The 14,198-nt window shown below is 45.5% G+C and overlaps 1 protein-coding gene across 1 annotated transcript; it reads right to left on the bottom strand.

The window, feature by feature from the left end:
* Window positions 1-11,518: 11,518 nt before the first annotated feature.
* LOC109756172 (serpin-Z7-like) lies at window positions 11,519-14,198 on the bottom strand. The gene is made up of 2 exons (XM_020315044.4): window positions 13,702-14,198; window positions 11,519-12,413 (listed from the first exon to the last, which is right to left on the bottom strand). Exons 1-2 carry the CDS (start codon window positions 14,119-14,121, stop codon window positions 11,640-11,642), a joined length of 1,194 nt encoding a protein of 397 aa, XP_020170633.1. The 5' UTR covers window positions 14,122-14,198; the 3' UTR covers window positions 11,519-11,639.

The raw sequence follows: 14,198 nt of genomic DNA, 5'->3' as shown, positions 1-14,198 counted from the left end.
GCCCAAGGCACCCCAAGGTAAAATTCAAGGACAACCAAAATCCTAAGCTCGGGGATGCCCCGGAATTCGTCTTCATCTATCGGTAACTTTACTTGAGGCTATATTTTTATTCACCACATGATATGTGTTTTTCTTGGAGCGTCTTGTATGATTTGTGTCTTTGCTTTTTAGTTCATCACAATCATCCTTGTTGTACACACCTTTTGGTAGAGACACGCATGAATCGGAATTTATTAGAATACTCTATGTGCTTCACTTATATCTTTTGAGCTAGATAATTTTGCTCTAGTGCTTCACTTATATCCTTTTAGAGCACGGTGGTGGTTTTATTTTATAGAAATTATTGATCTCTCATGCTTCACTTATATTATTTTGAGAGTCTTTTAGAACAGCATGGTAATTTGCTTTGGTTATAAAACTAGTCCTAATATGATGGGCATCCAAGATGGGTATAATTAAAACTTTCATATAAAGTGCGTTGGATGCTATGAGAAGTTTGATACTTGATGATTGTTTTGAGACATGAGGATGGTGATATTAGAGTCATGCTAGTGAATTAATTATGAATTTGAGAAATACTTGTGTTGAGGTTTGCAAGTCCCGTAGCATGCACGTATGGTAACCGTTGTGAAACAAATTTGAAGCACGAGGTGTTTCTTTGATTGTCTTCCTTATGAGTGGCGGTCGGCGACGAGCGATGGTCTTTTCCTACCAATTTATCCCCCTAGGAGCATGCACGTAGTGCTTGGTTTTTGATGACTTGTAGATTTTTGCAATAAGTAGAGTTCTTTATGACTAATGTTGAGTCCATGAATTATACGCACTCTCACCCTTCCACCATTGCTAGCCTCTATAGTACCGCGCAATTTTCGCCGGTACCATTTAGCTTCCTCGAAACAGCCACCATACCTACTTATTATGGCATTTCCATAGCCATTCCGGGATATATTGCCATGCAACTTTCCACTGTTCCGTTTATTATGACACGTTCCATCATTGTCATATAGCCTTGCATGATCATGTAGTTGACATCATATTTGTGGCAAATCCACCTTCATAATTCTTTCGTACATGTCACTCTTGATTCATTGCACATCCCGGTACACCGCCGGAGGCACGCATATAGAGACATATTTTGTTCTAAGTATCGAGTTGTAATCTTTGAGTTGTAAATAAATAGAAGTGTGATGATCATCATTATTAGAGCATTGTCCCGTGTGAGGAAACAAAAAAAAGAGAAAGGCTAAAGAAGCCCAACAAAAAGAGAGAGAGAAAGGCCAAAAAAAAGAGAAGGGACAATGCTACTATCCTTTTTCCACACTTGTGCTTCAAAGTAGCACCATGATCTTCATGATAGAGAGTTTCTTATTTTGTCACTTTCATATACTAGTGGGAATTTTCGTTATAGAACTTGGCTTGTATATTCCAACAATGGGCTTCCTCAAATGCCCTAGGTCTTTGTGAGCAAGCAAGTTGGATGCACACCCACTTAGTTTCTTTTGTTGAGCTTTCATATATTTATAGCTCTAGTGCATCCGTTGCATGGCAATCCCTACTCACTCACATTGATATCTATTAATGGGCATCTCCATAACCCATTGATACGCCTAGTTGACGTGAGACCATCTTCCTCTTTTTTGTCTTCTCCACAACCACCATTCTATTCCACCTATAGTGCTATGTCCATGGCTCGTGCTCATGTATTGCGTGAAAGTTGAAAACAGTTTGAGAATACTAAAGTATGAAACAGTTGCTTGGCTTGTCATCGGGGTTGTGCATGATTAGAGCATTTTTGTGTGATGAAGATGGAACATAGCTAAACTATATGATTTTGTAGCGGCCATGTTATTTTGAGAAGACATAGTTACTTTGTTAGTATGCTTGAAGTATTATTATGTTTATGTTAATATTAAAATTTTGTCTTGAATCTTTCGGATCTGAACATTCATGCCACAATAAAGAAAATTACATTGATAAATATGCTAGGTAGCATTCCACATCAAAAAAAACTGTTTTTATCATTTACCTACTCGAGGACGAGCAGGAATTAAGCTTGGGGATGCTTGACACGTCTCCAACGTATCTATAATTTTTTATTGTTCCATGCTATTATATTATCTGTTTTGGATGTTTAATGGGCTTTAATATGCTCTTTTATATTATTTTTGGGACTAACCTATTAACCAAGGGCCCAGTGCCAGTTTCTATTTTCTTGCCTATTTCAGTGTTTTGCAGAAAAGGAATACCAAACGGAATCCAAATGGAATGAAACCTTCGTGATGATCTTTCTTGGAACAAACGCAATCCAGAAGACTTGGAGTTGAAGTCTGGAACTCCACGAGGCGGCCACGAGGCAGGAGGGCGCGCCCAGGGGGGTAGGCGCGCCCCCGCCCTCGTGGGCCCCATGGAGCCACCGATCTATTTCTTTCGCCTATATATACTCTTGTACCCTAAAACCATCAAGGAGAGCCACGAAACCACTTTTCCACCACTGCAACCTTCTGTACCCGTGAGATCCCATCTTGGGACCTTCTCCGGTGATCTGCCTGAGGGGGAATCGATCACGGAGGGCTTCTACATCAACACCATAGCCTCTCCGATGAAGCGTGAGTAGTTTACCACAGACCTTCGGGTCCATAGTTATTAGCTAGATGGCTTCTCTCTCTTTGGTTCTCAATACAAAGTTCTCCTCGATGTTCTTGGAGATCTATTCGATGTAATACTCTTTTGCGGTGTGTTTGCCGAGATCCGATGAATTGTGGATTTATGAACTTGATTATCTATGAATATTATTTGGTTCTTCTCTGAATTCTTATATGCATGATTTGATATCTTTGCAAGTCTCTTTGAATTATCGGTTTAGTTTGGCCTACTCGATTGATCTTTCTTGCAATGGGAGAAGTGCTTAGCTTTGGGTTCAATCTTGCGGTGTCCTTTCCCAGTGACAGCACGGGCAGCAAGGCGCGTATTGTATTGTTGCCATCGAGGATAAAAAGATGGGGTTTATATCATATTGCTTGAGTTTATCCCTCTACATCATGTCATCTTGCTTAATGCGTTACTCCGTTCTTATGAACTTAATAGTCTAGATGCATGCTGGATAGCGGTCGATGTGTGGAGTAATAGTAGTAGATGCAGAATCGTTTCGGTCTACTTGACACGGACATGATGCCTATATTCATGATCATTTCCTTAGATATCTTCTTAACTATGCATATCAATTGCTCGGCAGTAATTTGTTCACCCACCGTAATACATGCTATCTTGAGGGAAGTCACTAGTGAAACCTATGGCCCCAGGGTCTCTTTCCTATTATATTGCATCTCTTTTATTTACATCGCATCTCGTTTAGTATTTTGCAATCTTTACTTTCCAATCTATACAACAAAAATACCAAAAATATATATCTTATTATCTTTATCAGATCTCGCTTTTGTGAGTGGCCGTGAAGGGATTGACAACCCCTTTATCGCGTTGGTTGCAAGGTTCTTGATTGTTTGTGCAGGTACTAGGTGACTTGCGCGTTGTCTCCTACTGGATTGATACCTTGGTTCTCCAAAACTGAGGGAAATACTTACGCTACTTTGCTGCATCACCCTTCCTCTTCAAGGGAAAACCAACGCATGCTCAAGAGGTAGCAAAGGGCTATCATGAATGAGAAATGAGTTGTACATTTTTAAAACACATCAAACCAGAAATTAGTTTCAAAATTCTTTTTTTTTTCATTTCAAGATTTTAAATTTCATTGATTTTTATGCGTGGACAATTATTTGGATTTTATATTGATATAATTTTTTAAATTAGTTTGAATGTGACTCAAAATTTTGGGATTAAAAACAGTTGGGACCGCACTGAAATATACAAAATTTTCGTATAATTTTTAACCGTGGCCACAATATAGGCTGTTACGCTAACAAAAAGAATATGGGCTCCAAAACAATTCTTAAGAATTAGCAAATGGGTTGTTAAATATTAGAAATAATGGCAGATGGGCTGTATTGTGTTTTCCACACATTTGAGGCTGACTTGTGCGCCTACTATAGGTTGACGCGTACGTTTTCCTAAAAAAGGTTGACGCACACGCAATGTCGTATCAACTTAGTCAACACACGAGAGCAGTGACTGTTGGATGTCCATCCAACGGCCGTCGTGCTTCTTCAATCTCTGCTTTTCCTACTCCAGCTGCTCAAACCAGCGCTGGCGGGACTGGCTGCTCCCTCCTCTTGTGGCCGGCTGTGCTGCCGCGCAGGCCGCACCGCTCCACCCTACTCCATCGCTAGCCAGGCCATTCCTCTACTCACCCGCACCTCCTATTATTTTCCGGCGACGGCAGCCGAACCAGTAAACCCTCGTACTCCCCATCGCGTGGGAAACAACTGTCGAGTCTGCCCCGGCTACGGGTCGTTCTCTTCCTAGGCCTCACTGTCGTCCACCGCCCTGGTGCTCTCGGCGCGGCATGGTTAACATGGTCAACGAACGACATCCATCGGAAGAGGACTGTACGTGGAGAGGCTGACACCTGGGTCTACGGTCGCACACAAGGAAGTGCCTCCTTATTACGCGCAAAATAATGAGTCCTCCACCTGACAGCAGGGACCCACCGGAAGGGCCTCTGTATTTCGCAAAAAAAATGTTCCTCCCACTGATAGCTCGGACTCACTAGCTATATCTTCGCACGCAAGGAAGTGTCTCCTTATTACGCACAAAAAAAATGAATACTCCCCCTGCTATCTGGGAACCACCATAGTTGGAGGCTGACTTGTGGGCCTACTAAGTTGACCCGAACGGAGGGCTTTGTCAACTTAGTCAATATGAATGATTCTAGCTCCAGTGACCGTACGATGTCCATCCAACAGCCGTAGTGCTTCTTCAACCTATGGTCTTCTTACTCCAGGCGCCCAAACCAGCGTCGGTCGTGCCGCCTGCTCCTGCATCCCATGGCCGGCTCTACTGCCGCGCAGGCCTCACCGCCCCACTCTCTCCCATCGGTGGCCTGGCCATCCCTGTACTCACCTAGACCTACTGTTATTCTACAGCGACGGCAGCCTCACACTGCAGCCCAACCAGTAAACCCTCATACGTCCCTCCACGTGGGAAACAACTGCCGAGTCTTCCCCGGCTCCGGGTCATTCCCTTCCTAGGCCTTGCCGGTCCACCGCCTTGGTGCTCTCGGCGCGGCGTGGTCAACGTGGTCAAGGAATGACTTACATCGGAAGAGGACTGTACGTGGAGAGGTTGACAGGTGGGTCCACGGCCGCAGCAAGGAAGTGCCTCCTTATTACGCACAAAATAATGATTCCTCCACCTGACAGCAGGTACCTACCGGAAGGGCCTCTGTATTTTGGCTTAGTTGTATTTTGCGAAAAAATTGTTTTCCCCCCTGACAGCTGGGACCCACCAGCTATATCTTTGGACGCAAGGAAAGTGCCTCCATATTAGGCGCGAAGAAATGAATCCTCCCCTTGACAGCTCGGACCCACCATCAATAACTTCACACGCAAGGAAGTGCCTCCTTATCCTCCCTAACAGCCGGGACCCACCTGGTCGAAGCATACATAGCGTTGTCGCGAACATGTACGTACATACTGGTCGATCGGTCTCTCTGCCATGATGAATCGTGGCCAAGCAAGCAGCGGCGCGTGTAGTAGTAGAGCCCCCGACGTAGCAGTTCAGGCAGTCCCTTCTAAACCGTGTACACATACGTACAGCCACATGCCAAAAAATACGGCCACGTACGTACATACGGGCAGGGTTTCGAACGCGTACTCGCGCATACGTACGGCTAGGGCTCGTGTACATGGAGAGGCAACATACAATAGCAACGGAGTCCTGTTCATCAAGCAACCAAATGGGTGGGTCGGAACGGAGAAACAACGTCCTGTTCATCGGGAGGCAACACACTGGGTCGGAATGTGTAACGCCCACGATGCGGCTATATCTCCCACGTGTCGAGGCACGACTTAGAGGCATAACCGCATTGTGGTATTGTCGCAAGAAGGGTTATCTTCACACAATCCCATGTAATGAACAAGAATGGGATAACGAGAGTTGGCTTACAATCGCCACTTCACACAATACATAAATTAATTCATACATCATCCAAAATCCACACATAGACCGACTACGGTCAAATCCAAATGAAAATAAGATAACCCCAAATGCTAGATCCCTGATCGTCCCAACTGGGCTCCACTACTGATCATCAGGAAACGAAACATAGTAACGACCACGTTCCTCGTCGAACTCCCACTTGAGCTCGGTTGCGTCATCTGCACTGTTATCGTCGGCACCTGCAACTGTTTTGGTAGAATCTGTGAGTCACGAGGACTCAGCAATCTCACACCCGCGAGATCAAAACTATTTAAGCTTATAGGAAAGGATGGTGTAATGAGGTGGAGCTGCAGCAGGCACTAAGCATATATGGTGGCTAACATACGCAAAAGAGAGCGAGAAGAGAAGCAACGCAACGGTCGCGAAGCTAGAAATGATCAAGAAGTGATCCTGAAACTACTTACGTTCATGCATAACTCAAACCGTGTTCACTTCCCAGACTCCGCCGAAAAGAGACCATCACGTCTACACACACGGTTGATGTATTTTAATTAAGTCAAGTGACAAGTTCTCTACAACCGGACATTAAAAAATTCCCATCTGCCTCATAACCGCGGGCACGGCTTTCAAAAGATAATACCCTGTAGGGGTGTCCCAACTTAGCCCATTATAAGCTCTCACGGTCAACGAAGGATAAACCTTCTCCCGAGAAGACCCGATCAGTCTCGGAATCCCGGTTTACAAGACATTTCGACAATGGTAAAACAAGACCAGCAAAGCCGCCCGAATGTGCCGACAAATCCCGATAGGAGCTGCACATATCTCGTTCTCAGGGCACACCGGATGAGCAGTCCGTACAACTAAAACCAGGCCTCAAGTTTCCCCGAGGTGGCGCTGCAAAGGGCTCTAGTTTGGACCAGCACTCACAGGAACACTGGCCCGGGGGTTTAAATAAAGATGACCCTCGGGCTCGCGAAAACCCAAGGGAAAAAGGCTTAGGCGGCAAATGGTAAAACCAAGGTTGGGCCTTGCTGGAGGAGTTTTATTCAAGGCGAACTGTCAAGGGGGTCCCATAAATCACCCAACCGCGTAAGGAACGCAAACTCAAGGAACATAATACCGGTATGACAGAAACTAGGGCGGCAAGAGTGGAACAAAACACCAGGCATAAGGCCGAGCCTTCCATCCTTTACCAAATGTATAGATGCATTAATTAAATAAGAGATATTGTGATATTCCAAAATGTCCATGTTCCAACATGGAACCAACTTCAACTTCACCTGCAACTAGCAACGCTATAAGAAGGGCTGAGCAAAAGCGGTAATTTAGCCAAAGAACGGTTTGCTAGGAAAGGATGGTTAGAGGCTTGACATGGCAATATGGAAGGCATGACATAGCAAGTGGTAGGTAGCGCAGCATGGCAATAGAACGAACAACTAGCAAAACAAAGATAGAAGTGATTTCGAGGGTATGGTCATCTTGCCTGCAAGGTTCTCAGAGTTGTCGAAAGCTTGATCCTCGTAAGCATACTCAACAGGTTCCTCGTTCACGAACTCGTCTCCCGGCTCTACCCACAGCAAGAACACAAGCAATGGAACCACAATCAATCACGGGAAATGCACAAGCAACATGATGCAATACATGCATGATATGCGAGATATGATATGCGATGCGTATGCGTGCTCCGGAAGAAAAAGGATGAACAAGGCAGTAACTTGGCAAACCAAGTATGCCACTGGAAAGATGAGATGATTTTGGTCAAAATCGATATAAAGATCACAGGAAACGGATGCACGGTTTGCAAATGGCAAGCAAAACAAGAATGACACGATTCTGCGATTAACAGCATGATAGCACTTAGAATATAACAAGTAACTATGCTACAGCACCCCAACATGGCAACAAAGCATATGAAAGTAATCTACAGAAGATGCTTGAGAAAAGATGAACACTGAGCTACGGCTAGATCACACAATAACAGTTTCAAACAAGCATGGCAAAAGTGCAAAAGATATCAGTTTCACAGACTTGGTGAAATTACTGGACATGGCAGAAACAGCATCAGGTAGCAATGTTCAGAGCAAGGAAAACACATGCTGCAGGAACTTAACATAGCAGAACAAGGCATGGCATGAATATACTAAATGCATAGAACAAAAGTCCCTTACTGATCATGAGCCAAAAAGGCAGAGAAGCTATGATGGCACCCATGTAAACATAGCAAGTTTCGTTAACAGGTTTCAGACATAGCAGAAAACAGAACATGGCATTAACAGATATTATGAAGGCATCTTGGTGAGCTTGATTCACTCATCACAAAGCAATGCATGACAGAACAATCATACCTACAGCAATACGGCATAGTTATGAAGCTAACCATGACAAGAGCAAGTTCATAGCATGTATGGATCAACTACAACAACCTTGGCAAAATTGAATATCATGATAACAATCTGCCAGGAATATTTTATAGCAAAAGTAGAGCAAGATTAAGACGTGCTAGGACACTCCATAATTGCAAACAGGGGCATGGATTGACAAAGCACAACTACATCTGCAAAACATCCTTACTGAACATACCCAAAAGAAGCATGGATCTAACTATAGACACATGGATACATGGCAACAAAATAACAGCAGTAACAGACAGCAAAATTCTGAGTCCCTGAAAACAGAAACATCACGAAGCCTAGTTTGCATGCTTGTGCTAGTCACCACATAGATCACAAAACTACATGGCATACACCTCTGTAAAGATGGCATGGCATAGATCAAAACACCTGTAGAGCTCATGCCCATAAGATGCACACACGAAATGCAATGAAAAAGACAAATCACCAAGTTCTGTAAACAGACAGCAGTTAACAGCATATAGCACTCTTGCACCAGAGATTTGGGCATCGAGATGAACTCAAACAAGCATGGCACAATGGAACAAAATGAAGAGCATCTCGTGATGAACATTTCGATATATCATACGCATGAAAGGGAGCAGTATGCAAGGAGATATGCCATGATGAATAATGCAACATATTGTGAAATATTCGGGACGGAGGAAAACGAGGGGAAAGTCAACCTCTCTCAGATCTGGATCGGGCAGGCACGCGAACCGAGGTTCGCCGATTCCTCGCCGGAGATGGAGTGGAGGAGGCCGGAGGAGCGCTCGGGGAAGGAGGAGACGGCGGGGACGGCGTCGCGGGCGGAGGCGGCGGGGACGGGCGCCGGCCGGAGGGCTGCGGGCGGCGGACGGCGGAGGCGGTCGGGGACGGCGCGGGCGACGACCGGCGGGCGGCGGGGGAGCCGCAGGAGCGGGGAGGCGCTAGCGGGCGCGGCGGCCGCGGGTGCGGGGACGCGGGAGGAGGCGGAGGCGCGCGGGCGGCGGGGGAGCCTCGGGTGCGGGCGGCGGCGGTCGGGCCCCGCGGGGCGGCGGTGCTGCCACGTGGCGCACGCCGATAGGCTCGGGGCGGCGGCGGCGATTCGTCCGGCGGCGGCGGACGTGTCCGGTGGCGGCGGAGGGCGATTTTTTAGGGTTTGGACGCAAATTTCGGAGGGGGAGGTGTTTATATAGGCATAGGGAGCTAGGAGAGTCCAAATGAGGCACGGTTTTCGCCCACACGATCGTGATCGAACGACCGAGAGCATGGAGGGGACTTAGATGGATTATTGGGCTGTTTGGAGGGGGTTTTGCTGCAACACACAAAAGGCCTTTGCGGTTACCCGGTTAACCGTTGGAGCATCAAACGACCTCCAAATGGAACGAAACTTGACAGGTGGTCTACCGGTGGTATACCAAGGCCACTTGACAAACCTCGGTCCATTCCGAGAACGTTTAACACCCGCTCACGAAAAGAGACAAGAGGGGGTGCGCCGGTGCATGTGGGAGTGTCGTGCAAAACGGACAACGGGGAAAATGTTCGGATGCATGAGACGAACACGTATGCCAAATGAGATGCACATGATGACATGATATGAGATGCATGACATGAACGAAAATGCAAAACGAAAGACAAAACCCGACCACGACGGGAATATCATAACACATAGTCGAAAATGGCAAGAGTTGGAGTTACAAATATGGAAAGTTACATCCGGGGTGTTACAGAATGCGTCCTGTTCAACGGGAGCCAACTGGCTTAGACGAAATAGCCGAAACGGGGTCTGGCGTACCATGGTACGGAGGAAACGGCCTTCTGTTCGACCGGCTACGGTCGAAATGGGGGTCCTGTTCACCGGGAGGGGTATAGTGTACTGAAAAATGGAGGAAACAGACTTGTGTTGGAGCGCTATGGTCAAAACGGGGGTCCTGTTAATCGGGGGGGTGTGGCGTACCACAAAACGGAGGAAACAGACTTATGTTGGAGCGCTACGGTTGAAACGAGGGTCCTATTCATCGGAGGGGTGTGGCGTACCGCAAAACGGGACTCCACGGGCTACTGTTCACCCATCGTCGACTTCCTTCAGCCTCCACCTGCACTGTTCATCCACCGCGTCTTTCCTCCTGCCTCCACCAGCTACTGTTCATCCACGGGCTATTGTTCGTCCAGCCATCCACCGGCTACTGGTCATCCAGTCCTCCATCGACTACTGTTCAACTAGCCCTCCACGGGGTCCTGTTCATCCACCCCCAATCAACTCGGCTGTGGCGGCCTCCTCTCGAGGTCCTGTTCATCCAGCGACAACGGCCTACTACTACTACCACGGGGTCCTGTTCATCCAACCTCCATTGGGAACTATTCATCCAACCCCAACCATGTATGTCTCTACTCGTTCAATCAACCCCCACGTTCACTGTTCATCCAGAGACAGTAGGTTCCATTGGCTTCAGTTAGTAGCAGTAGCGAAGGAATCCCTCGATCGGGTTCAGTTAACAGCCAGGGATCGATTGATCGCTCGGGTTCAGTAACGTAGCTAGTGCAATCGGTCAGGTTCAGTAAGCGAATGCCTCTCTCGGGTTCAGTTAGAGCCCAATGCCTTGCACACACGTGCGTACGTGTACGAGAGAAACGTGCAATCCCTCCGTGCATCGCTCGGCCCCGACCACCCACCGTAACCGAGAACTCACCGAAATTTTCCTCGCCCTCGCTTCTACCCTAATTTTTTCCATCATGGACGGCCCAAAGAATGTCCTGCAGGTGCGTCGCCCGCCCGCCCAGGACAAAAAGCCCATTTTCTGTCAAAGAAGTAGGAGCCCACCACATCTATGATGATACCAGATTTTGTCACAATTTATCGTCATAGAAGTGTCATAAGCATGACAGAAAAAAAATTCGTTCGGCCCAAAATGTCACGGATGTGTCTTTTTTTGTAGTGCCAGATTGATATTAAATTATGTGAAGACCATTTCATACTTAGTCAAGAAGCATTTCATCAGGATGCTTAACTAATTTATTAAGTAACTCAAAGCACAAGGCTCCACAACAATCCTTGATTACCACCCTTCTGCAAACCTCGCACAACAAGCAAGACATTCTGAAAATCAGAACCATTTATTGGATTGATTGCACAAGCAACCTTATTGGATGTTGAAACCCTTCCCTTACATGTAATAGTTGAGGCAACTGCCAACACACATATTTAGGGCAAACATATTATGAAGACACGAGGGGATTGGCCACATGACCGATGAAGAGAACCACACCAGTGACGTCTTCTCGGATAAGGAAGAGGAAAGGGTGATCTGCAACGAAGTCCATCACAATGGGCATCTGTTGTTGTTCGATCGCTACACTAGTTGCTGCTGCAGCCTCAGTTCCTTGTTCATTCACTTCGACAAATGACTTGTGGAAAACAGATGAGAGGAATAGGTCCACCTGAGAATTCACCATCTCTGACAGGTTTGCCTCCCTGCTAAATGGCAACTGAAGACCCAAACTCTTGAGCAAATTGGTTGCTTCAAATCCAAATGATATCTTGAACTTTGGAAGCATGAACTGATCAACTACAACTTTCTCCGTTGGTATATGCTTCTCGATGAACTCTGATTCAGTGCTCAACCTTTTGGCCAAGGTCCAGAGATCATCACGTCTTTCAGGAAGAAGAATGTACATGGAGAATTGCCTATTGTCTCCACCTTTCTGATATGGAAGCTTAAGTACCTTCAAGCCGTCGGAAGATGAAATGTATTGCTTATTTGTACTGGACATGAATGGTGTTTGAACAGTGTTCCCATTTAAAAGGTGGAACTTGTCGTATTTTGTCTTAGATTCGTCAAATTTCTCAGTCCAAAGTCCCTTGAAATAAAGGGCATTACCAAGAACCAGTCTAGTGGTGTAGTCAATAGACCCTTCAGGGAGGATCTCTCTGATGAGACCTGTTGTCACATTCTCTACCCATGAGTTCACTTGACTAGCAATTTCAGGAGCCTGGACCATGGCAAAATACATCAGCACTTGGCAAAACAAAATCAGAATAATATCTATTTGCAGTTTCTAGAATGATAGAAACCTAGAAAGTATAAGATTGTGCAATAAAATAGGTTAAACTGTACATACTGTTGTGCTACCATGACCAAAGTTTTGACTAACCAGATGCTATTTCCTTTTCAAACAAAATTTACAAGAACAAAAGGTAACAATGGCACAGAGAATCAAAGACGGTGTACCAGCATCTTTTATACATAATTTCTATGTAAAAAGGTCACATACGCAGTTGATGACAGAAACAATATTAACGGGTAGATGGTCATAACATCTACAATTTCCTTTGTAGTACTAACTACTGATCTTTCCATGATTATAACTGATTGTTGATTTATTTCGTATATTTTCTAAGAGACGAGAGAATCCCATGATGGCAACGAAAACCACGTAAGAAACATGGCACAACTTTTCACCATGAGGAGTCTGGCAACACACCCTATTTGAAAAAGGGTTGCATATTCAAATATACAAAAAAGCCGTAGCCATTCCTAATGATCCGATAAAGTACCTAGCAGTAAAATATTGAAAAAAACCTAAAGAAGGTAAAATATCAAAAAAAATGTGGACAACAGGTAAAATATCAATTGTATACTAAAAGCACAATACAAGTGAAAACAAGAGATTGCTTAATTATATATTTTAAAAATGAAAGTAGAACATCCGACCATTCATTTAGTTGACCATTTGATTATTATTGGATCGCAAAATTTTAAATCATTACAATTGTAAATAAGCATACATATGTACCTAATTAAACAAATCGTGATCATTAGAACTTCATAATTGTACCTAAATATATAATGATCGATAGATCTTCATAACTGTACCTACACAGATCACGACCTTAGATCATCTCATGATTATGCCTAAATATATCACCGCCATTATATTCATAATTATACCTAAAATGTCATGATAGTTAGACCTTCATAATTGTACTTAATAGTAGGTCAAGACCATTAGATCTTCATAATTATACCTAAACGTATCATCACTGCTGGATCGTCATAATTGTATCTAATTAAGTAAATGTTCGAAAAGGCATTTGCATGGAAACCAGTAAATTAAAGATCTAGAGTGGTGAAAAGATTTAGCAGAATGTCAAAGGATACCCATCTCTACATTACTATATCAGAACAAAACTACCGCTTTCAGGGTAACAACGACATATAGACATGTAGAAAGAAAAGTATCACTTTTTGAACTAGCAGTACAAAGGAAGGTGATCAACCTTATTCTGGAAGTCCACGGATTGGACCTCAGACTTATAGTTGCACACGGCGAGCTCCTGGAAGGAAGGCTTGAGCGAGAGCGACGCGTCTACAAAAACGCCGTTGGCGAAGGCGACGCGCGGGTCGCCGGTGATGGACGCATCGGCAAGCACTAACTGTACCACCTGCTCGGCGAGCGAGTGGAGTCCCTCGGGCCCGCCTGCATTCTCGTTCCCAAGTATGGCTACGAGCTGGTCGCGGGTGGTGCCGCCAGCGCCGGCAGTAATGAGGCTGAGCGCGACATGGAGTGAGACCGGGGAGAAGGCGACGTTGCCGGTAGCAGATTCGGGGTCGGATGAGATGGCGGAGGCGAGGCGGAGGGCGAATCGGGTCTGGTGCGCGACCGAGAGGCAGACATCGGTGGCAAGGGTGGTTGCCATGGCCGGGGTGGTGGTTCGTCGGACTTGTGGTAGACTCGAGAAGAGAGGAAATGAACAGGCAGTACAGTTTGCATGGG

The sequence above is a fragment of the Aegilops tauschii genome, chromosome 7 (assembly GCF_002575655.3).
Source record: "Aegilops tauschii subsp. strangulata cultivar AL8/78 chromosome 7, Aet v6.0, whole genome shotgun sequence".
In the NCBI taxonomy this organism is placed as follows: Eukaryota; Viridiplantae; Streptophyta; class Magnoliopsida; order Poales; family Poaceae; genus Aegilops; species Aegilops tauschii.
Note: the sequence above shows the minus strand (reverse complement) of the source record. Positions and strands in the feature narration are given on the sequence as shown.